Genomic DNA, 25,213 nt, shown 5'->3' with positions numbered 1-25,213 from the left:
TGGGATTTATGATACAAAGCACGTGTGAAACAATGTATTCGAGGTATTTCAGCGTTCAGCGGAGTTTAAATTGTTAGAAATATCGATTCCATGTTTTACTTCTATCAAGTACGAACAAATGGCACGCGACTCGAATGAAATTTTGAAGAAATTTGAAACGAAATCTAAATTACAAATGCTTCCGTTAATAGCCTCGCTGAAAAGCACTGCTTTAAATACTTGGTTTGGTTGTGTTTTTGTTCTTAAAAAAAGAGAAAATTTTGATTGAAATCTCGGTAAAAGAATGAAAGTGTCGTGGAAATCACAGGAATAAGTATTTATGACTACAACTTTTTTATCAGATGGTCACATAATTACATTTGTTGAGTTTATTATCTGAAGCGTATTCTATTAAATGTAAACACGGATTGATGAAATGTCCGGTTTATACCTTAATAAACTTTATAAATTATTATAGGATTTAGGATTTAATACCTTCAATATCCGTAAAGCAATAATCTTGAGTAATCATAAACGTTGATAGATGTAATTTTATGATTACCAGTTTTTATTACCAATTTTAAACCCCCGACATAAAAATATACTACATTGTTCTCATGTGATTTCACTTCAAAGCACTATTAATTATGTTATTTACAAGAAATAAGACATTCAAATTATAAAAGTTTGTATTTGAAATTTAGTGTTCCGTAAGATTTTTACATTGAAATTCAAATAACTCGTTTAACTCGAATGATTCAAAGTTTCTACAGGTAGTTAAATGCAAAATTTTATTTCGCAAATGGATTTAGTTGGAAGTGATTTCAAGTGCAAGTAGTTGAATTAACAGAACTTTAGAGTGAATTCAGGTGCCGCTTTATACCCACTATACATGCTTAGATGAGCTATTTTATATTGCAAGCTCTACTCCCTAAATACTTACAAAGCTTCTTAGAGTTGGATTTATTATGATGAAACTTGTGGAAAAGTTCTAAGCGTTTATGAATTTTTGCCAAGGCGACAATTTGTTACTTAAATATTCATTGAATTATTGATTGCTATTTATCCTCATCAACAAACTTTATTAAATTTTTAAATTATTATGCGCAAAGTCAAACAATTTGTTTTCAACTACGTGAAAAATTGCTTACTCTTATCAAAGCTTATAAAAATATAATTTTGTTCTTAACATTAAAAAAATTAACTTAAAGCTTTTCGAATTATATGAAAACGCTTAAAAAAATTTTTATTTTAAAATCACATTTTCTAATTAAGCTCGGAAGTATAAAAATTAGTAACACTTCCATTTACAAGTAAATGCATTTCGGGTTTTCATGGAATGTGATAGTAGTTGTGTAAACAGGATAATTCCTGTTTGATCCTGCAAAGCTCTGTGATCTTGTCCAATAAAATCCTTAGGTGATAACACGGTTGGTTGTGGTTAGCAGGATTTACTACAGCCAAACTGCACGTTTACATTTTGCAAGCCCGTTCATTATTTACATTCAGCCATATCAGATATGACCCTTCCGGTTAGCGACTTTCTGCAAACTCACTCCAGATCTCGGAAATAACGTTAAAGCGGTTTTACCAGCTCTGTTTTAATATTTTAACCATTTCCCCCTTTCTCGGGAAAAACAACATAAAGTTTGGTGCCCGAGTCTGTCGAGCGAACTTCACGAAGAGACATTTTATGGAAAGGAATTCTTGATAGTGTTTGGAAAAAGTGAATTAGATTCAAGAATATGCGGTTACGTCGAGAAAACTTTAATTAAAGCGGTTTTCTGTTTGTTCAACCTGTTAAACATTGTAGCGTATGGAAATTTCACTGGAGCAGTTGCAACGTGTGTCTTTGATCGGGTTGTTTCAAACACATTAACGGAAACAGCATCTGCCCTGTTCTCATGCTTAACAACCTTGCTGTTGGCATCGATTTACTATTACCGTTAACCTTCCTTTAAAGGAGGAGGAATTAGGAGGAGGGTTTTCTCGGAATCTTATTTTTAATAGATATGCATCGTAGATCACTCTCGGTTGCCGCTTTAACACAAAATCGAACGATTTGTTTCAACGTTTTATTTTCTTCTATTCCAACTCCGGACGCGACGAAAGTTTTATGTCTCGACCATCAAGAAGAAGCGCAAAACCTTTCCTTTTCGTCATTGTGAGTCCAAAATTGCTTCCAAGTTTTATAGGACAATTCTAAAAACGGGTGTACAAAGGAATAACTTTTAGTTGGATTAGGGTCTATGGCTAGTTTCGTTTCGTCAACATACGTGGGCACGCTTAAAGGCCACGTTTCAATAATGTCAATATTTAGAGTCGAGATTTAATCTGACTGCATATAAATTGCCCGTTTCATGAATCAGGAGAACGCACTGAATTGCCAATATCTTACCCAATATCTTTTAAATTAGATTTCAATAATTTTAACGAAACGACTGCAAAGGAAGCTTGCCTCCGGTAAAAAAAAAGAGTTTGCTTCCTTTTAGAAAATTGAGATATCATTTTATTTTAATTGCTTTACTGTAAAGAAAGCTACGTAAAGTCAAAAAAACCCGGATGATTTGATTACATTACGATTTCACCAATGTTTTGAAGGTTGGTAAAAAATAATTAATCTGTTGATATCCCCTAGAAATACCTGCTTTTACCTGACGCATTATCCATAAAATTTTAAAAATAATAGAGGACAAAAAGTTTTGCAGTTAATTGTTTTGCGATAAAATAGAGTGCTTTTTAATACTTTCCGGAAAACTGAGCTTTAGTTGTTTGCTCTGCAAAAGCTTCCGATTTTCAAACTTATTGAAAAGTTATCTTGACCTCAAGTCCATTATTAATACGTAATTCGGTTTATCAGTTTTCTAAATCTTTCGTACCTCTACAATACCTACAATAATTTAAGGAGAAAATGTAAAGAATAATCAAATGTAATAAAATGTTTGAGTACATAGATTTTATTTGTAAAAATTTATCAAAACAAGACAAATTTAAAATTTTGCCCGGCATTGTTCTGAAAGGGGTAAATTAGTGGCAAAGTTTTCGGTTTGGAAATTTAGCCTTAGTAAAACACTTATCTGCATCGTTTCTAGTTGAGTATTCTCAATGCTTTTCTACGTCAAGTTTATAAAGATGTGAAAATCCATTTCCGATACGGATCGGGTGCACTCGACAAAGCATCTTTTAGAATAGTCAGTCTTTATGATGCTTAAAATCCCGATAGACTTCGTCATGCAGCATCTTCTGGTTGCACGAGTATCTCGTTACGTTTCTTTCACTCCTCCTTTTTTTCCTCCTATTGAGTCGTCTTTGATAATCTGGGAAATAGAGATCCGTCTTTTGATATAGTTGAATGTGTTCAAATTGCGTTTAGTGGAACCACCCACAAACAAGGAAGTAATTCTAGTAAATTTGTTCCGTTTAACGAATCATAAAATTGAATTAATCAAAGCGGTTGCTTTAGTTAAACCTATAAATTTTCAGCTAAAATCATCATAGACAAATATTAGGTCTGTAAGAAGCGTTTCGTGTTTAAAAAATATCTTTTCCAAGCTATGTTTGAACAAATAAAACTTTATATTCCGTGTTACTATCGGGTAAAAGTTTAACCCAAATCTGCCAAGAAAAATGTTGCGTTTAGGCATTTGACAACGCTTTACAACGGAATGCTTGATCGTGAGCCAGTTGTACTCGTTTATGGATGCCTTCCGAGCACTGACATATGACGTATTTATAGGCAACTTTCGGCAATTCAGTGCTTTGTAGTAATGGAAGTTGTTGGCAGTTTCTGCAGCGCAATTAGATACAATTTGTAACCAAGCCAAACCATTTTATTTTGAATTGCATATTGTTTGTGTTTTTATTGCTGATTGCGAGCTAATTTCACAGATTTTCCGTTATGTTATCATAAATGATGGATACTATTAACGAAACCTTTGTATCTGATGAAGTTGAACCGGCAACACACAACACAATTGTTAAAATCAACTACACGTACAGGATTAACTGTTAGTTATTCACAATTATATTAAGTGGTCACAAAAAGGATAAATACTTTTTTATTGTTTTATTCGTACAAAAATAAGTATTTTTTGACTGTTTCCACCTGTTACTTGCAGACAACATAAAAAATAAACGATAGTTTATACGTGACATGCCATCACGCAAGCTGGATATATAATTTTTTAAACTTTATAAATAAAACATGTGTTTTACCATTTTCTTTTTACTAGTAGATTTTTTCGAACTCATGAAAAAAAAAATATGATTTTAATTTTATGTACTTTGTAATGAAAAAATATTTAGTATTCACAAATACATAATAAAAATGATAACAAGTCAAATAACTTAATTCTGCTGTAATTTTTTCTTAGTGGAAAACGCTTTTTATAGGTGTCAAGGATTTATTACCACCTTTTCAGAACATGCCAGCATCCTTTATTATATTTGAGAGTTGGAGAGCATCTCTTACAATTGCATAGCCGTTGATTTATTGTTCGTCCGAGAGAAAAGCAATAAAATAAAGGATGCAGATGCAGCCTCTAGCATTTTGATTAATTTCTGTGCGTCTTCAACGTAAAACTAAAGAGTGGGCGGTTGAAGCTTTTCCAACTCACTAGTTTCATTACAATGTAACCGTTCATGCAAATAACTGCTATTGTTCTTTACATTCCTGTTAAATTTAATTTGTGGCAAGGACCTTCACAACTAATTGGCTTTTACCTTAATTAAGAAAGACTAGGTGAGGAGAGGTGTTTTACCTTAATTAAGAAAGACTAGGTGAGGAGAGGTGTTTGTGGCGTTGATTGTTCATAATTATAACATTTCTATAAAGGAGCAAAAAAAGGAAGCGTAACAGGTGCAAAATTTGGCAATTAGTGAAGTAGAATGAATGCTTCACATAACTGACTTGTCCATGTGTTGTATTAATAATAATTATTAATAATATGATCAAAGTTAATGTGAGTTAGCTTTAATTTTTAGCTCTATATGTAATGAAGTTAAAATGAAATTGTATTGGCTATAAAGGTTTGTCAATAACAAATTGTTATCCTTAATTAAATTAATTACTGTGTCAATTATCTGTGATGACGTATTATGTTTCGAAGCTCGGGACCCTCTATAAATAATGATTTTTATTAATGTGTGACTGCAAAATTTAAGCGATGGCCACGTTTGTATGTATTATTTATTAAACTCAATGGAAATGGATGATGCATTTCATGCTACATCTTTTATTAACTGCTAATGGGGACAGAATTAGAATTTTCGCGTTTTGTAGTGTAGGCAGAATTGGTGAAATAACAAGTTTAAGCGTTTGTTAAAATGTGTATGTATAATATCGCTGAATTAAAAATTTTCATATTTTACGAGTATTTAACAAATGCATCTATTCATTTCATCAAATGCAAACTGTTTTAATTTTCTTAATTACTGAGTTAATTGACATCTATAACTACTTTTTTCACTAAAATAAATTTAATTCACAAGAACAACTGATATCTACATAGAACACTTTTGGCTGAATTCTTGATTATGGACAATCTGTATGCTCGTATTTCCACAACTTTTTTAAAGCATCTTCAACTAGGTAGGTACGTATGTGAAAGCGTTTTTAATTAATAGGTTTTACTTGTAAATACGGAAGACAAAGCATATCTCATTCATTGGTGTCTACCAAGGATATTAGTACTTCAAATTCTCACTTTTACATTGCAAAACTTTAAACAGTCTGCAACTTTTTAAATCGTGCTTTTAGGTAAAAGAATAAAACTAAGAGATTTCTAAAAATGATTTTTGTTGTCATTAGTTTAAAAATTGTTAAAAAACACCTACGATACTTGTACCTATCCCCATAATATATATTTTTTAATGATACGAAGGTCCGACCAACGATTGCAAACATTATAAATCTAAAAATGTTTCATTTAATTTCTTCTTTGTATTTTAAAACACAGAACGTGTAATTTTTTACTATTTAAATAGCCGAGATAGACTTTTATACTGCAACGACTGCTGATAAAATTTAAGTAGAATACTTTTTATCTTTAAATAAACCTGCTTTACAGAATTTGTTCATTTAAACAATTTTTTTATTACTTATCTATCCTACATCAGAATGCACTTTGTGTTTTTTATTTTATTTTTTCTTATTTTAATAAATTATGGTATGTGTAGAGCTTCTTTTTCATTTCATATGACCACCACATTTTAAATCAACATTTATCAAAACTTACAGTTTTCCTTTTCAGAATGAATCCACAAAATCTTTTTTAAATATGTGAACAGACACATTCAATTCTTTCCGTTTTTGATATTTGAAAATTTTACATATTTTAGGTATCCTTGTTTAGTGGTTTTATCCTAACGGAATATAATTTTTTTTGTTTTTGTTCGATTTTCTTAAGACAAACATTTGAATTTTGTGCTTTCAACATAAATCAGAATAAATACCATTTTTCCTAAATGCTATCCAAATGTAATGAAACCCCGAGTTTGTCGACTTGTAAAGTGCTCATTTTCACAAAAACATTAAACTCAGCTATCTCGTGTGCAATTTCTCTAATTGACAAATACTATTTCTCCGGAAAAAAACATCGGTTTTTGTACAAATTTCGAGCTCATGCTTGTAGGATTTTGCTTCTTGCTCACAAGACGTATTTTTTTTTTATCGCAACATTAAGCAGCACCTGGCAGTTACATTTCACAATAGTACTCAATAGCAATGTAAAGTCACATTTTGCCCATCACATGACAGTCTTATTGATGTGACACATCGCGCTTTGACCTTTTGGGACAACAAATCGGGGATTTCTCTATCCTCGGGGATATAGATTATGCTAATTTGAAACGTGTTTTGGCCAGGAAATAGATTAAAGGATGTGTAGATGTATTTGCAGGAATATACATAAATTTTATTGTGGAGGAGGTTTTAAAATGCGTTCGTGAAATTAAAGTCAACACTGTAAATTTACAATTGATATTTCAAAAACAGAAGTTAAATCTTTTTAATCTGTAGCTTTACAAACGAGCCTGATTATGAAAACTGTGAGATTGACGTTTTTGAGCAATGAACCTTAACATCGATGCAAAATACTTTTGATTATTGATCTTTCTTTTAATTATTTATTAGTGCTCATTGTTGCAATTTTAATTTCAGAATGCAACATATTTATTTCCTCTTTTTGATAAAATTTTGATGGAATGAAATGTTGCAAACATTATTCTAGCAAACAAAAGATCATTTCCAATTTCGGATTGAAAACTGGACAGTGAACGTCATGCATGAATAAACACAATGAGGTGATTCTTTGCTGTGGATTTGGTGGTTTATTCAAATTTGAAATGTAAATGTGGTATTGGTTTTCTGGTCCAGGGTAGATTGTCGCTTTTGATGAACTTCCGGTCAAATATGCATGTCCTCATAGAAACGCCATTTAACGGAATTAATACAACATTATAGCCCATAAACTGTGATAACACACCTAAATAGACAAGCTTCCACCATCTATTCAACTAAAATGTTTCTCGCAACTCTACATTCTCCCAGAATGTTAAATATTCTTTTGCAGTTGCCACCACTTTGACCCTATAATAAATCACAGCTGCCACTGTCCAAGTCGCTATGCGAACCATAAAACAACGCAGAAAGAGAAACTGAATGATTGGCTAATTTAATTTGTAACCTTCACGTAACGAATAAAACAAAATTAAGATAAATATCTATTGTTGTTTCAAAGGTGAAAATTTTTTGTTTCCGGTTGATGCGTTGAAATAATTTACAGTAACGTAACACCGAATGGTATCCTTCCACTGTTGCTGATTAGTCTGGGGGCGGAAGTAATCGTAGTTGTTGCTCGTGGATTATCCAAACGACATAACCAGTTGAATACTCCCTACGTGTCCTCTAATGAGTCATTGGCAGAGAGACAAGTATTTTAGTTAAAATGCATTCAAGTTAAAAGCCACTTTATTACTGTGCAAATTGTCGTAAATAATAGAGGAGCATCAGATTGTTACGCTACACCTCAATTGAAGAATAATAAGTTGATATTTTATTTAGTGGCGACACGGGGATATAAACATTATGTGTTGTTTGGTATTCAGTAATGAGAGTTTAGAAACATTTTATTTTGTAACTACTTATGTTATATTAGAGTCTTTTTGTACTCTTTTTTTATTTTTTTTTAAATATATTTGCGCTGTGCAATTAATTTGGCATTTGTGAAGAGAAAAAATTATTTTAAGACTTACCAAAATGAAGTCTAATAGTCTACCAATCATTCCGGATCGAACCTGAATGATTGGTAGACTATTATTAAAATCTATCCTGTTGTGTATTGTAACGGCAGAATGAAAACGAAATATATTTTTTCGTCTTCTCATAGATGCACGAAATGCATCTTTAACAGAAACTTATTGAAATTTAAATAAAGTTTGCGTTTATTACATTTAGTGGTTGAGACAACTTGCAACATGTGCCAAAAGTGAAGATTTTTTAAAATTAAATTTATTTACCTCGTCTTTCTCATTGTTGTTAGTTTATTGTATGACAAAATAAGTTTTGTTTTGATTAGGACTTTTAACAGATAATTAGGAACCATAAACATCTCATTGACTTAAAACCGCTTGCTTTTGGGATTTGCAAAATCAATATTTTTGGTCATATTAGGTGATAATATTAAATCAAATCATGACACTGGTCACTTTTTTGTGTGTAGGGTTTTTGACACTTAATTTTTTTCATTATTAGGGAAAAAACGTAACATTTTTATAAATACTTGTGATTTGAAAATTTAGGAATGTGGATTAGTTACAATTTACACTTTGGTATTTGTGAATGTTTGTAACTATACAGGTGCGCCAGAATTTGCGCCTCAGAGAAACAAATCAAGCAAGATAAGATACCAGGAACATGGAAAAAATGTTTGACGTTTGACATTTTTTTATGTCTATTTAATGATACTAATAATTTTGTATATGTTTTTTTACAATTATGTAGTAAAGGTACAAAAATTTTGCCAATAAAAGCCACAAATAACATTAAACAGAGTTGCAATTTAGGAAACATTGCCTGTAGCAAAAAAAAACTTGGAAAATTATTTTTCCAACAGAAATAAATAGCGTCAAAGTGCAAAATTTAAACTCTCATAACTTCAAAATTTTTATAGATATTTTTTTTAACATTCTTTCCATGTTCCTGGTATCTTACCTTATGTGGCATTTTTCTTTGGGGCGCGTGTTCTGCCACACCCTGTATTTACATTTTACATTTACATTTTTTGATCTTGCAACATTTAATTGTAAAATCGTGTTGTTTTTTATTCATTTAAAACAAACTGCAATCAAGAAAAGAAGAAATTAGTTTACTTTTCTTTTTAGTGACTAGTAAGTGTAAAGTTTAAACATCTTAGTTTTAAGATAAATATATTTTAACGGATTTTTGAATATTGTTAAACGTGTTTTTATTTTGAAGAAGACATCCTACGTTTATTAAAATTATTGTATTAGTATGTAATTTTTGGAATTTATATGGTAAAATATTTGTTGCTAAATAATTACAAAATAGTAAATATCCCGGCGCATCCACCATTTTTGTCATAAATTAAACAATAAATGAATGTAAATATTTATGTAACTATTTAAAATTAATGATAACTGAAACATAATTAATAGTTTACTTTCATCGATACCGGTGTTTACAATTTTAATAAATAATTAAATAAACAAAATTAGTAGGAGAGGTTTGTGTTTTTTATCCTGGTATCCAACGGGAGTTCTTGTATCAGAAACACTCAAAACATTTGTCTTTTAAAACACTAGTAATGAATTATAAACAAAAACGAATAAGAAGTGAAAAGGAATTGTCATTTTAAATAAAAACGGTTTGAACTTTACGTTTCATAAAAATATTTTTACGTCTGCAGTGTAAAATTTAAATTAATTGCATTTTTTTTAACATTTTCTAAAATTGTTTATCTTAATTTGTGTCACAAAGTTGAGCAGCGTGCTAATTAAAGATTGAATGAGCCCGTTTCAAACCTGATAAAACCCATATACAAGTCAGTTGCGTCTGCAGATGACATCTTCAGTTTTTGGTGGTGAATGTCATTAAGTGGTTAATGCCAGGCAATAACGGACCTCGAACTCTAGGTAGTTTGGAACAGAATGTGACACTGTTGTAATATAATTGCAACTGCTCGGGTTTATTAACGTAATTACGACATTCCTGGTCTGTTAATAGACGTCAAATGAACGTTAACCATAAAAAGTTTAATAAATTTTTCCGCATAAATCGACGGCTGCAAAGGTTTTAGATGTCATATTTAATGCATTTTCGATAAAAGACGTCGGAATTGGGACAAAACAAGAATAAAGGAGAAAGTCCATAAAAACTTGCATTGAATTCATATCGGAAAACTTTAAATCCAGGAAGGATTTATAAACACGATTTGGTTTGAGAGATGTTATTGTAATAGTTAAAATAGACTTTCTTATAACTTCTATTCTCGAACAATAATTGGGGCGATTTTTGTCAATTATTTATTTATTTTGTTTTGTAGCTTTTGATGTAACATTCATAAAGAAAAAACATTGAAATATCAGCCAGGTGTGGGGTTGTCGAAAGGTTCCAAAATAGATTTTTCGTGTCTTGTAATTTGTGGAGTCAACAATGCCGATCTAGAAGAAACGCTTTTCCTCATAAAATTTTCCTGTCAAGATATCGATCAGTACCAAGTTATTCTCCTATACGACTTTACAAGTTAATTAAAACGAGAAAACGACCGTACCATTTGTTAGTGTTGTAAAAAAAACGTGTTATTGCGTTAAAAAATTTTATACAGTCGGATCCCTTTAAAATTATGTTTTTATTGGACGAATCGTATCTCGTCCGTTTTCATGTAACCGAAAGGGAGCACCGCCAAAGCTGTCTATTTGCTTTGCACAATTTTCACATTGAATATCAAAGAGATGAATGTTTTGCGATAACTTGTTGGATAGCATCGAGCCCGTTAAAGCTCCACTCTCGATGATTTTCTACCCGGAGTTTAAAACTCCTTCCAGAATAATTTAATTCGAGTCTTGCCGACATTTACGTAAAATCTTGAAGGGTGGAATTTATGTTGTCGTGTCGTTCGCTATTAAAGCTAGCCTTGTGTTAATAAGGATCATGCTAATCGATCTCTGGACGCGTGTCCGAGTTATCTGATCTTATCCGAATATTGAATTTTGGAAGGTACACACCTTAACTAGTATTAGACTCGGCCAACCAGGCGTCGACATTCACGTCCGACACGACATCGATGGTTCTCCAGGGTCTTCAGCCGTCCTTCATTTACAGTTTCTTGTTAATGAAGGAGCTTTAGTTTCCGCAACAGCAGACGATTCTCTACACCTCTGGAATTTCAGGCAGAAAGTTCCGCAGATTGTTCAGAGCCTCAAGTTTCAAAAGGAAAAGTGGGTATTAATTTTTCACGGTCTCGCAAGTTTTAACGAGAAAAATACCAACTTTCAAAAGTCACATTATTATTATTTAAACTCGTACAAAACCTTTAACCTATGTTAAATTAGTGTTCCTATCTAGTTAATTAATTCTTTAAGAATTATTAATTAATAATTAATAATTAATTATTTAAGAACTAATTTACTTTAAAAACAGATTTAGGTAAGCAAACAAATAATCAGGTCTAGGACGATTTTCTCTAATCAGTTACAATGTTTTAATTTTTTTAATGCTAGGAGACAGTACGTAGCAAATAACATCCAAATTGGATTATCTAGGATGACATTCTTCCATTAAATAAATTATTTCTTAGAAACATTTTCTTTAAAAACATTTTACCTTATAATTCAATACAATTTTCTTTTACATTGACCCATTTGATTGACTTTTGTACGATTTTTGAGGACTTTTTTTGTATTCCAGACAAGTAATTCTAGAATTTAGTAATTTTCCCATTGCTGTCTAATTGGATTTTTTACAATTAAATGCAAGAATGGGTGTTTAAGCTATTGAAAACATAAGAAGGAATCTTATTTATCAAATTTTTGTTAATTGAAAAATAGTGGATGTGCTTATACACTGTGTCAATTTTAAAACTTGCAATCGGCAATTTCTCTCAACTGAAAAAGTTATTAATAATCACTCAAAACCGTTTTGGTGGGTCCTAGGGGGAATTAAAATGACATGATAAGTGACACACCTCCACCCACCCTTGAATATAGTAAAAAAATGAAAATTTAACGTCTTCGTTTTTGAATAATTGGAAAAATAACTTTACCAAATAGGCTGTTGTATGACATTTTTGAAAAGCGCTTGTTATGGGCTTTCCAACGATGTATCGCAAGTAGGGTCGTGTCATTAAAAATTTTCAACTTAAGGTGGCTGTGGCTTGAAGGGTGGGTGAAAGAGCGTCACTTACCATGCCATTTTAATTCCCCCTAAAAACTACCGAAACGGTTTTAAGTGATTCTCAATAACTTTTTAAGTTCTAGAGATATTGGCAATTGCAAGTTTTAAAATTGACACCCTGTATAGCAAGTATTGTTATCTAACGCATCACTAATTTTGTTTTGTGTAATAAAATATTGTCAACAATACTTATATTAAGCGATAAAACTAATGAAACAATGAAGACAGTTTATTAGGTAGTGATTTGTTTTGAAACTAATGAAAATAAAGTGAGGAATTTGAAAAAAGTAGAAACCATTTTAAGTATTTTTTAGTTTTACAGATCTAACCAAAGAAACAAATTTATTTCGAGATAAATGCTTTTGGAACGTTTCTGTAAATTTTATATAAAAGTTTCTTCAATTAAAAATTTGTTTTTATCAAGATAAATTGGCACACAAGTTCCTAATTCCGAAATATCTTAGAAATTCAGATCCAGCATTTTCTTTAGATCTTTTTTTTTGAGTGCAAAATTAAAGGAAAACTGTAAATGACATCCTAACAATAAAGCTTAAAGTTTTAAATGCTTGCTTGCGAAAGCACTGTTTTTCTTATTTGAGAAAATAAATTATAATTTGTACAAAAACGGATGCCACTGTAGCTTCGAATTTTCTCCCTTCGTTTATTTAACTTCCTGGATAAAAATCTCGAGTCTAAGGGGTTGTCGAAGTTTTCTTGCCTTTACATTCTTTTCGTTGTTACGCAACAAGTGTTTTAAATTGTTGTAATTTTTTTCATAATTGATCCCAAACCTTCTCAAAGAATATTTAGGTTTGTGTAATTTTTGTTAAAAGCATTGGTTTAGAAAAAAATATTGAGCAGTTTTTAAGAAATATCTTGTTCATTTCAATAAAGAAAGAAAGATATTTTTAAACATTTAGATATAATTTACAATTAACACTCTAAGTTTTAAAGGCGTTTTTGACGTTCCCTAGCGGAGAACAATTTATAAAGCAAATTTCTTTTTAACATGGATTTTTTATACTTAGTGCTGAAGCCTTTTCAGTGTTTAACTTTGTTCAAAATGTAAATCACTCGAACGATAAATAATACTGCTTTGTACATATAGATTTAATATTAAACAGCATTTGGAGGAATTAACTAAATTTAAACAGAATTGATGATAATGCCTGAAGGTTTGTGCGTCTCCCTCTTCGTTGCTAATCGAAATTTAATCTTTCGCTTACAATAATTTCACTTTAAGACTACATCAATAAATTAAAGGGAATTATCTCCTGCTTCTATATGAAGATGATTGTACCTCTAACAAGAGCAAACCCTGAAGTTGCATTATCCTTAATAATTCGAATTTGCATTTAGATTCGACGTCGTAAATCCTCAAAATATAACAGAAATTCTTGTGTTCTTGAAAGATTACTTTCTTGGTGATAACTTTAAAAGCAAAAGCAAAAGTTTGTCCGACACTTTTTTGCTTTCTAACGAAATGGATTAAAATGTTGGTAAAAGTAATGGGATTGTTTGATTCAGGATTACCTGCATGCATCTGCCATTACAATCTAAATGGCTTTACGTGGGAACTGAACGCGGTAATGTCCATGTGGTCCACATAGAAAGCTTCGTTTTGTCGGGATACATCATTAACTGGAACAAAGCGATAGAAGTGTGAGTGTGCTACGAATAATTTCCTGTGAGAGGAAGCATTGCAGTCGAAATTTTCTTATGCAGGATGTTCTCTCTGATAGAATCTAAATTATTAACAGAGCGAAACATGATATGAAATTAATAATGTATTTAGTAGAAAACTTCGGCTGTAACCTTGGATTGAATTAGTATCGGAACTCGCCAATAATTAAAAATTTATTCCAGTTCTCGAAAGACTCATCCCGGCGCTCTAGTCCATTTAAGTGATAACCCTTTAGATGCTAGTAAGGTAAAAGGTGTACGATTTTATCAAAAAACGAATAATACACTCCTTGATGTTCTCAGTTATTGGTAGGTTATGAAAGCGGTCAGATTGTTCTTTGGGACTTGAGGAATAAAGCGGCTGAAATGAGATGGCAAACTTCCGAATTAAAAAGTGTAGCGTGGCACCATGAAGGCAAACAGTTCATGTGTTCGCATGCCGATGGAACATTAACAACGTGGAGTATTAAAGATAGAACGAAATATCTTTGTATATCGCAGCCTCATGGTTCGTTTTTATATCCTTACAAAGAATATCATATTCAGTATTTCGTTTGCAGCGAAAGTTAACAAAGATGGCAAGGCGGAACAATGTAAACCCATAAATAAGGTTGAATGGAAGTCATCAAGGACGGGGTAATTTTGAACCTTTTTCCGCTGATCGTTTCTCAAAAACCACTATTCATACAAATACAAATAGATTTTCTAATTAAATTTTGTTAAACATTTATTTCTTCAAGTATTCGCGATTTGAATGAAAGCGAAATAACAAATATTGCTTCCGCTTTCGTGCGACTTACTTAAAATGTTGTATTAAAGTGTCTCAGTTGTGTTCTTTTTAATTTTTTGAAGGAACACAAACGAAACATAAATGAAACATTCACAAAATAATCGTTGCTTCATTGTTGTATTTCTATCCGTATTTTTTTCACAAAAACGTCTTGCTTAAAAACGAGTGCTTAATTTTTAAATTAGTTATTTTGTAAATAATACTATTAGGTTAATATTATGGAAAATTATTAAGAAAAGAGGTTTAGATTGTTGGACGCAATCAGCGGAAAACTCATTTATTTCTATCTAATTTTTTGTTTGTGCTCCATGTCCAATGATTTTGTTTTAGAGAAGCATATGTGATATTTTCGGGTGGAATGCCCTACGACCAAGCCGGCAGGACACCTAGCATAACTGTTGTACATAATAAAACTACTACTGTATTAGAAATGGAGAGTAATGTTATTGATTTTATTACTTTGTGCGAATCTTTCTATAGTAATGGTACGAAAAAACTGTTTTTGTAACGAGGTAGAAGACGAGTATTTTTTGCAGAACTGCAGGAACCTTACGCAATAATAGCTTTACTACAGAACGACTTAGTGGTGATGGATTTACAGACGGCTGGATTTCCTTGTTTAGAGAATCCGTATCCCATGGATATTCATGAATCTCCCGTGACGTGTTGCAGTTACTTAGCGGATTGTCCTGCCGATTTAATCCCGGCGTTTTACTCAGTAGGCAGGGCGAGCGGTAGTAAAAGACAAGGTTTCTCCGAGATGGACTGGCCGATTAGCGGCGGTTCGTGGTCGGCGCAGTCTTGCAGCTACAGCGAAATTATCCTCACAGGGTACTCGTCGACATCTCGTTTTATATTAATTGACAGCGACAATTTCAGGCACGCCGACGGCAGCATAAAGTTTTGGGATGCCAGCGCCGGCACGCTTCAGGTCTTGTACAAGTTGAAAACGGCGAAAATTTTCGAGAAACAAAGAGCGAGATCGTTGGATAAAGAGGAGGATCCTTTTGCTATTGAAATTATTTCGTTGTGTCCCGAATCGAGGAAGCTTTGTGTCGCTGGGGCGTCTAGTCACGTGATTTTGTTCACGTATAAGAAGTCGGAGAGTAACGACGAAGTTACTGTACGTGTGATTAGATGAAATGACGATGATTTGCATTCTAAATTGCAGGTATTGGAGATTCCTATAGTTTACGAAGTTCCTGAGGAAGGGGAGATTTCGCCGGATTGCCAATTTTCCGGACCCGGATCGGCGGGATCGGATATGTTGGATTTCGACAATAAAAAAGTATTAAAAGGGGTTTCAAACGATTAGGTGGACTGACGAGAGTGAATTACAGGATACACCGACGCTTAAGGTTCGTGCTGGTATCCAAAAGAAACTTCCCGGTTTTCAAGCACAATTAGTTTGTTTAACTCCTTGGAACAATGGAGAACCTCCGAGCCATATTACTGCTCTTACTATAAATAGTTCATACGGACTGTAAGTTTATTGTATCAAAGCTCTTTAAAAGATTTATGGACGTAGTAGGAACACAAAGGCTATTATAAAGTTACAGTCGAGCAGTTAATTGATGTTTTTTGCAGGATGGCTTATGGTAACGAAGCGGGAATTGTGATAATAGATATAGAACAGAAAGTTTGCCTTTTAAACGTCGGCAGTCCCGACCTGTACGGCGCCCAAGATCCATATTCCAGAGTCCCCAGGAGTCCGAAAAGAGGAGGAATCGCCAGCGATATCCTACCGGTAAACATGGACGAAAGACAACCTCGTAGCCCTAGCATAGACCAGGTTAGTTGTACAAAAACCGAATCAGTACCATCATCACGGACAAATCGTTAGCATGACGGTACGAATTCTTTCACATTTCTTCCTTCACACCATCTAAAATAAATCATACAGAATTGCTGTTTAAGAAAGCGTGCAGTTACTACAGTACATGCGTCAGGAAATGTTAGTTTTCTCTGAGCTATAGGCGTGATTGCACTGCCATTTGACAGCACCTTAACAGTTATATCCTATTTTGCTGTTTACCATAAGTTGCTGATGAGAACCTCTGCTTTCTGTTTACCCGGGCCTGTGCATGCCTGTAGATGGGAAGATCCCCGGAAAGTCCCTATTCCTTGTGCCCCTGCCCCACCCCTGTCGAACACGCTTCCGAAGCCGTGGAGGAGGAAAAAGCCGTCCCCATCCCTCAAGCCGCCACGCGCCGAAAATCCTCCACATGGAAAGGTTTTAATCTTAAGAGACAACTATCAAAAGTCGATATTAAGATCAAGAATCCGTTGAAAGAGAAAAGGAATTCGATTTTTTATTCAGACGTTTCGCCCGAACCAGACAATCTAGACGATATCAAATCGTCGCCGGAGTCCGATGAAAATACAGTCATTGACAATCAAAGCGTTATCGATTTGACGTTGTTAAATCTTAGTAAAGAGGACCAAAAAGAAGTATACGAGGAATTTCCAGCTGAAATACAGTTTTCGCCGGGGGAGGACAGTGATACACCTTTTCTGGTGGGTTCGGTTGGGACTCAGTACGAAATCGGGAATAGCAGAAAAGTCGGGTTTGCTATGAGGCCTGATAATTTGGAATTGGTGGATGAAGATGGATGTCCCGTGAGACCACCTCGGCACGTAAAGAAAAAGATTCCTGATAAGAGAGACCAAAGACTGTTATCTGTACCAAATATCAAATTTCAGAAACCAGAGGTTCAGTCTCTCAAAGATCTAAGAGACAGGGAGGAGAGTGTTGTCAGCCCGCAGCCGTCGTTTACCGGAAGTCTGATGAGACGTTTCAGTAAGTTTCAACTCTGTCTCACCCTTAGACGGTGGCCCTCTTTTTGAAACCTTCCCATATCCCAAATCTGTGATTAACACATCGATTTTGATAGAAATGCCTGCATTACTGGATAGTTTTTTCTCTCGATATCTCTCTGATTCTTAATACATTGACATTTAGTGGTAGGAATGTGTGAGTAGTGTTAGAAGAGTACCGATTTTTGGTAGAGTTTAGCTGATCGAGCCTACACCACGATACCAGTTTGTGTTTGATTTGGTCGCTTATTTGCTGAGTTGCTTTACTTGTTTTGTTGAGAGCAGTCGTCCCACCGTGTCTGTCAATTTGATGACTAACGCTTTATTTCAGCGGGCATTGGTGGGTTTGTGACTTTGTTCACAGTGGCTTTGGTTTGTGTTGAAGGACGAGGACGGCAGCTGCCTCGCTGTACTACTGGGTAGGAGACGTAGTCTAGCGTAGTCCCTGCCCTTTATAGTGCTTAGCTACGCTGCTTGTACTCGTCTAGATTCACTCATGCTTCACTACTACGATTTTTTTGACTCGCGGAATCGGCCAAAATCGAGATTCGTTGGCCGGTTTCGCGATAACACTTTTCTCATTTTGTCTCGGAGAGTAAGTGCTGGGTTTGGGATAGATAAACGGCGTGTGCAGCCCGGCCTCGACGTGTCCCGTCTCCAGCACAGGTCGAGCGCGCCCAGATCCTCCCCGTCGCTCTCGATCGCAAGGTACTCGCAAACTACACAAGTGCCTGTCCACGGCTAGCTACTCAGAGGACTGTGGCAGCCACTTTCCCTGTCCCACTGCGCCCACTGCCCAGCGACAACAGCTGATGGTCGCTCGACAATATTGCAGTTTTGGTAGTACAGTCACCAGCCTTCACTAACAATACGTCACTTATTAGAGAGATTTATTCACTATTCACATGCTGCTCTGTTTTCTTTATTCTTTCTCGTATTTTTAGTTTACATTCGAATCGACTCGACTCATTTTCTTTAACGAGTCGATTATTATTTCTGCCCAGAACACAGTCTTTCTTTTCCTTCATATTTCACCAAATTGACGCAACAGAATGTATAAACCATCAAGTTAATTGTTCCGAATAACTAACTTCCAACTGCGGTTAAACCTAACATGTTACCAAGTTTAATCAAATAACCAAGTTGTTTGTTTAGTTTTAGTGTGCAAGTAAATTTAAAATTGTCACAATTTTAATGGTCGAATAGCCTTCAGGGGGTTAACATTTACGATTTATTGTGGGTTCGTGGGTAATCTCTGATAATAGAATTTAATCATCTGTTGCAGCAGTTTGTTGGCGTTCATGTAATGAGAACTAATTTATGAAGAATTAATGTTTTACTATTAATTTCATGAACATTTTGCATAGGACAACCAGGTAGATTTTGAATCAACATTTACTTTTGTCCATTAAACATGTAGTTGAAACCGATAACTTTAAGTTATTTCTGCAAATACAGCTTCAACTTGTAGTTAGGATATTTCATTAGGATTTTTTTCATTTTTAAACTTAGCAAACACATCTGATTCTCTCTGGGCTTTTTTGATCTATCTTTTTTGTTTATTTTTCTCACGATTTTATTTACAAGAATATTTGTGTTTGGTTTCGTTAGAAAATTTAGCTGTTATGAAACGATTAGATGGAAGCAATAGCAGTACATTTTTACTGACATTTTGTGTAGTTTGTTGTAGATTTTGTACTCACACGAAGTAGTGATGTCTCATGTTCACCTCGTAGATTTGTGAAAAGCTCTTTCGCTCTTCATTTGTTTCTGATAGTGTCACGTTTTTATTTTACCGACACAACTTTTTGTTGGATTTATACAAACGATTTCTTTTTCTCTAACTACAGCATGTCATCAGGTGACTCGTACTATCCAAACCTGTACTTTATCTAAAGTCTTACTTGTCTGTGTTCTCAACTGTTCTCTTTGACAAAAAAAATCTTTCTTCTCTAAAGTGTTCGTCTCTTGTGTGTGTCTCGTATTTGCACAAATAAAAATGTTTAAAAGAAAATTGAAAAACACAAAATTGTTTTTACACAGTTTTGACCACAGATACCAAGTTGAAACAGAGTTTTAAAATCCGATTACCTATATTGTCAATTTTGTTTTGCTTTATGACGATTTTGTGTACCTTGTGCTGACTCGCAATACTTGTTATTATTCACAGCGTACTCTCGATTATCCTTTGTTCCCTTTTAGTTGATTTGTTTTGTACTTTATGTCAAACAAACAAAAATGTTTACCGCCGTTGGCATGCTTATGTCGCTCTTTAAGATCTGCAGTCTCACCAACTTCCGAATGACTTTACCAAAACGTAAAATTTAATCAACCTCTCATTAATATTCTTCATTGCAGGTAGATTAGCCTGTTTCCGGATTTCGAACAATTCGTTACATTTATCAAAGACATTAATCCCTCCCAAACAAACAGAAACACTTTTTACATAATACGACTGTTTGTGTGAAATCGAACACGAAATAAACAACTTTTGCAACTGTGCCGTTTCATGAAGGAGATTAAATTTTACTTTACTATCCTAAATCGTTCAGTGCGAAATCGACTAAAATTCAATAATGCAACTTGGAAACTTTAATTATTGAGTCGATTTGGCAATACTAATCCTTTTTTCTAAACCATGCTACTTGCCAAAAAGGCCTTGTAACGCCTTATTGAGTATTATTTTATCGTTTCTTTTGATTAGGACTCGTACTGACAGCATGCATACGTGTTTTGTGTTTGTTGTGTTATGGTGGTTGGTATTTTAAAGGTAATTATCAACGGGAGTAATTAACTCCATGTGTTTATTACTGCTATTGCTAAAGCTTATGCATGGTTATTGTGGATTACTGTATGTACTACAAATAATCACTTGATTCGAATAAAGTTTTTGTGGTATATACTGTAACAGAGAATAAAATTGATCTGACTAAAAGTTTTAATAAATTTTATTAAAAATTTTTTGTAATGTTAGATTTTAAAATATTATGTTTAATTGCTAGATTATTTTAAATTTTATGATTAAATTATCTTAATTTAAACACGCTGTAAAATTATATAACGTAATTTATGGTCTTCATTCATGAAGAATTGTTTTTTTACAAGAGAGAGTATGTCCAATTGCGATTCTTTGTAAGTGAAGGCGTCGATTTTTTTCTGGAATGATTCTGCTTGTGAGCGCATGAGTAGTGCATTGTTTTACCCACCAAAACCCTCTTATATTTCCCTAACTAATAGTAAAATATGCTTATGGGCCGCGTAGACAAGCTGGATAGTTCGTTTTCAAGATCAAGATCAAGTTCAATGAGCTCTCTAGAAAACATCACTTCTGAAGCAATACAATGTCTGATTTTTGCTGACTCTTTCGCGAAAAAAACAGGTGATAAATTGTGACATGTTGAAACGAATCATAAGCCAAGAGTTGATATTTCAGAACCCACATTGCTTATACCAACTTTATGGGTCGGCACAAGTCTAGGATCAGTGCTTACCATCTTGATAACTCCACCAGATCCGGATAGTAGATCGTCGCAACCTGTCGTCGTATCACTCGTTGGTGTTACGATTTTTCGGCTGAAAGGCGCAATATTGTCCATGTCGTTTCTCGACTGTAATGGTTCTCTCATACCAAATGCCTACGAGTCTTGGAGGGACGACAACAGGGACAAACGAGAGAGTAAGTGGTAAAAATATTTCCTAAATTTTTTGGTGATTTTTGAAAAGCTGTACCTCATCGAAAAATGATCGTATCTAAATTAAAAAAAAAAAACATTTGGGAGCTTTAATTTTCTAGTTTTGAGATCATTTGGTAAAAATTTTCTGTGCTACAGTTATTATGCACTTCTTCAATTTTTTCTGTTTTTGATCCACGGACTTGGAGAAATTTTGTTAGTTAAATCAATAATAGGCCGGATAACGTGTTTATTTAGCTTTAATGTGCCTTTTTCTAATTTCTCTTTACGTCAATTTGTCGCTGAGATATTTGACTTTTAATGAAAAAGGATCCTTTCGATTTTGATCATCGATATTTCACACTCTTTTACGATTTTTTGAAAATATTTTTTTTCACCTTCAACATTGATTTAAAGAAAAGACAAAAAATTAACTCTCTGCGTTGTTTTGGTAAATCTACCGCGTATTCACAAATATTGATAGAGAGACTAATGTTTTTAGGTGTTTTTACAGCTTAATTTACCCCTCTCCCCCATAGCCCTGTAAATTTTAAAGCCATCAAACCGTTTTTTTTGTCATAGTTTTACAAAAGAATTAAAGGGTCAATTATACATATCGTTTCTGAACATTGTCTAATCTTCATTCTTCATTTTTTTACAATTTTGCATTAGTTATTTATTAAATTTAAAAAAAAATTCAAGAAGCAATACTGCTCAATTTTTGAAAAAAAAATCTCCTTTAGTATCACTTATTTCACATCCCGGTTTATTAACCGGAATTTTCTTCGTAATGTATTCACAAAGAACCTAGAATTAATCGGAATTCCAATGTGTTTGTTTAAAAAAAAATAGTTACTTCAATATTGTATTTGAGTTGGGCCGAAATCAATGATCCGAATACTTTTTGTTATGTTTATGGCGAATATACAGCCACGAAGTTTCGAAAACCCATATCGGAATCAATACACAAAGCGTACTTCGCTTATTTTAACTTTGAAATTAAAGATGTTGGTAAATCTTGGGTTCCGAACAATGTTTGCAAAAAGTGAAACGAACAAATAATATGTCAAATAATAAAATAAAATAACAAAATATGCGATATAGCAAGTTTTTTATCACTTTTCTTACCGCGAAAAATACACGTAGATTTATAAAAATATGTATGCCATTAAAAGTACCATAACAACCATATTCAAATACAGTTTAAGTCTTACAAACACCAAAACCACTGTAGACCTGTGTAATCAATAAAAGTTTTGTGAGCTGTAAAATTGATGAAAAAAAGATAAAATTATAAAAATTTTAAAAATACGATGCGTTAGAAGTGTCGAACAAATATGCAAGCGCCTTAGAACGAAAAAATAGGAAAAATTGTCAACAGTCAACACAATTAAAAAAAAATTTTTTTTGAGGGTCTAATGGAGGTAGGATAACGTTTCACATAGACGGAAATTGGGTATTTGAATAGCTACGAGTACATCGTCATTTTTTTGTCAAACAAGATATATTTTATTACAGAATTAAAACGGCTTTTTTACAACACTCTACGTAGAAGTTACAATGGTAATGTTAGCTTGTGTAAAAACAAAGAAATATTATCAGTGGTCAATAAGTTGATTTACATATTATTTTGCATTTTTTTCATTACTTTGGGCTTATAAAACTCTTTCATTAGTGACACTTGTTAAATAATATAATTTAAATCCTTTTTGTTGAAGATGCAACATTTTTTCATGGCCAACTGCGAACAAAAATCAAAGATAATTTTTTGCTAAAAATGTATTATAATATTCTGTTACAGGTATATATTTTTTATGTAAGAAAAAAAACAAGCTTTTTAAAAATGTCATAGCCAGATGATTTCCATTTAAGAAAATATAAGTTTATCTTATTACGGCTAAACAAATGAGTGAAAAAAATTGTTAACTGCATTATCAAATTCTACGTAAAAAAAGTGCCTCACAATGCCTTTATTTCAAATCTGTATCTTCTATAATAACGAAGATATGATTTTTTTTAGATTTCGCTAAAATGTCAATTTTTGTCTAAGTCGAAAACAAAAGACGATAGCAAGATGCGGTTTTAACCAATATTATTTTCTCAAAAAATGAGCCTCAGAATATATTATTTACTTGTTTTTCGTTAAACCTCTTAGTTTTGGAGATTCTCTATTCGGACATCCAAAATGCAGCACCCTGTCCATAAAAAAAGTATTAAAGGAACAATCATTGTTTCTTTAATTCTTTTTTTTTTGTATTAAAACTTTGATCAATCGGTCCGAGAAAACGGTTTTGATGGATCGATTTGAAAATTTACAAGACTATGGTGGAACATTGAGCTGTAAAAACACCTAAAAATATTAGTCTCCCCATCAACATTTGTAAACACACGGTAGATTTACCAAAACAACGGAAGAAGAACTTTTTTCTCTTTTCTTTAAATCAATGTTGAGGGTGAAAAAAAATTATTAAAAAAAATCGTAACAGTCTTGTAATACATTTATACCAATTTTTGACACTATACACTTACATTCTCTGTGCGGTCATTGGTTGCTGGGATATCGATGATCAAAGACAAAAAGGATCCTCTTTCATCTAAAGTCAGAAATCTCAGCGATTAATTGACCTAAAGAGAATATAAAAAAGGATATTAAAGCTGAATGAATAGGCTATCCGGCCCATGTATTGATTTAACTAAAAAAAGTCCCCAAGTTCGTGGACCAAAAACAAAAAAATGTTTAACAAAAGATCTCAAAACTAGAAACCTAAAACTTCAAAACATATTTTTTTTAATCTAGATTCAACCATTTTTTCATGAGATGCAGCCTTTTCAAAATCACCAAAAAATTTAGGAAATATTTTGTTGAGTAGTGTGTAACAAAAATAACGTAAATCTTTTCAGAAACCCCAACCAAATGCCAGAATCGTATGAGCCCGACATTGAGTGATGTGCAAAACAGAGGCGACTCGTTCAGTGACAGACAGTACGTTGTGATAGTGAGCGAAAAGCAAGCACGAGTCGTAGCTTTGCCGTCACAGACATGTATATATCGCCAGCAATTGACTGATGCCGATTTTGTCGTAAAAGCTGAAGTAATTTCGTTAAGAGGTAAAGGAAATTGAGAGGTGACAATAGTCATCCAATTTGTTTTTATTTTTCAGATAGTGTTTGCTTGTTGGGTTACATTTCTAACGGCCACCTCGTAGCTTACAGTCTGCCAAGTTTGCGACCTTTGATTGATATAGATTTTCTGCCTTTATCCGAACTTAGGTGAGTAGACGGGAAAGTGGCAACGCGACTATTCATACTCTTGTTTCTAACTAAACACGATAGCTGCGCCGCACCATTGTTAGCATTGTTTCCTTTACTTTATGCTCAGACTTGATTGCATGAGAGTTTCCATTTCAAAGTTTAGAGCGATTATTGTACAGGTACGGAGTCAGATTAAGCCGCACCTGTTCAACGAGAAATCACTCGATAATCTCACTGTAAATACGTATAAGATCATCGAGTGTTGTATACATTTAATATTTATAGGAGTTTTCACATGAAATTTTTAAACACTTGAGTGTAACCTTTAAGTATTTGATGTAAAGCACAACCTCTACTAAATTGTTGTAGCATCAAAAATTCTTAGGATAACCGATCTTCAATCTGTAATACTGTTCGCCCTAGTTTGCTTCTAATCTACCTTGCTATGCTAGTTTCCAGACACAATCTAACAAAGGCATTGTAGACCCAATGTTATCCATTTGGGGACAACAACTCATTGTTAACGAGGATACTGACCAGTAAGTTACTCACACGCCAATGTACGATATTGGATAAGTTACATTAAGAAGTAAAATCAGGACTTGAGTC

General features: G+C 33.3%; 1 protein-coding gene across 6 annotated transcripts in view; it reads left to right on the top strand.

Moving 5' to 3' along the window:
- The window catches only part of LOC123008166 (syntaxin-binding protein 5), an 81,390-nt gene that overhangs the window by 52,107 nt on the left and 4,070 nt on the right, over nucleotides 1-25,213 (top strand). Inside the window, exons 3-19 of one of the 6 annotated variants that reach the window (XR_006412925.1) lie at nucleotides 11,239-11,436; nucleotides 13,919-14,053; nucleotides 14,258-14,321; nucleotides 14,378-14,582; nucleotides 14,635-14,710; nucleotides 15,195-15,349; nucleotides 15,401-15,695; nucleotides 15,744-15,987; nucleotides 16,036-16,152; nucleotides 16,205-16,347; nucleotides 16,452-16,656; nucleotides 16,959-17,664; nucleotides 20,935-21,060; nucleotides 21,115-21,357; nucleotides 24,254-24,460; nucleotides 24,514-24,622; nucleotides 25,089-25,143. Coding sequence is in view for 5 of the 6 variants with exons in the window: in XM_044403818.1 (XP_044259753.1) it covers nucleotides 11,239-11,436; nucleotides 13,919-14,053; nucleotides 14,258-14,321; nucleotides 14,378-14,582; nucleotides 14,635-14,710; nucleotides 15,195-15,349; nucleotides 15,401-15,695; nucleotides 15,744-15,987; nucleotides 16,036-16,152; nucleotides 16,205-16,347; nucleotides 16,452-16,656; nucleotides 16,959-17,664; nucleotides 20,935-21,060; nucleotides 21,115-21,357; nucleotides 24,254-24,460; nucleotides 24,514-24,622; nucleotides 25,057-25,143 (3,315 nt within the window). In the remaining variant the exon portion in view is untranslated. Of the gene's footprint in view, nucleotides 1-11,238; nucleotides 11,437-13,918; nucleotides 14,054-14,257; nucleotides 14,322-14,377; nucleotides 14,583-14,634; nucleotides 14,711-15,194; nucleotides 15,350-15,400; nucleotides 15,696-15,743; nucleotides 15,988-16,035; nucleotides 16,153-16,204; nucleotides 16,348-16,451; nucleotides 16,657-16,958; nucleotides 17,665-18,298; nucleotides 18,522-20,934; nucleotides 21,061-21,114; nucleotides 21,358-24,253; nucleotides 24,461-24,513; nucleotides 24,623-25,056; nucleotides 25,144-25,213 lie in introns of all 6 variants that reach the window. The other 5 variants (XM_044403821.1, XM_044403819.1, XM_044403818.1 and 2 more) reach the window with 5 other exon arrangements.

This window comes from Tribolium madens, unplaced genomic scaffold (genome assembly GCF_015345945.1).
Source record: "Tribolium madens isolate multiple individuals breed KSU strain unplaced genomic scaffold, Tmad_KSU_1.1 Scaffold_3;HRSCAF=73;Tcas5.2_LG2, whole genome shotgun sequence".
In the NCBI taxonomy this organism is placed as follows: domain Eukaryota; kingdom Metazoa; phylum Arthropoda; class Insecta; order Coleoptera; family Tenebrionidae; genus Tribolium; species Tribolium madens.
Note: the sequence above shows the minus strand (reverse complement) of the source record. Positions and strands in the feature narration are given on the sequence as shown.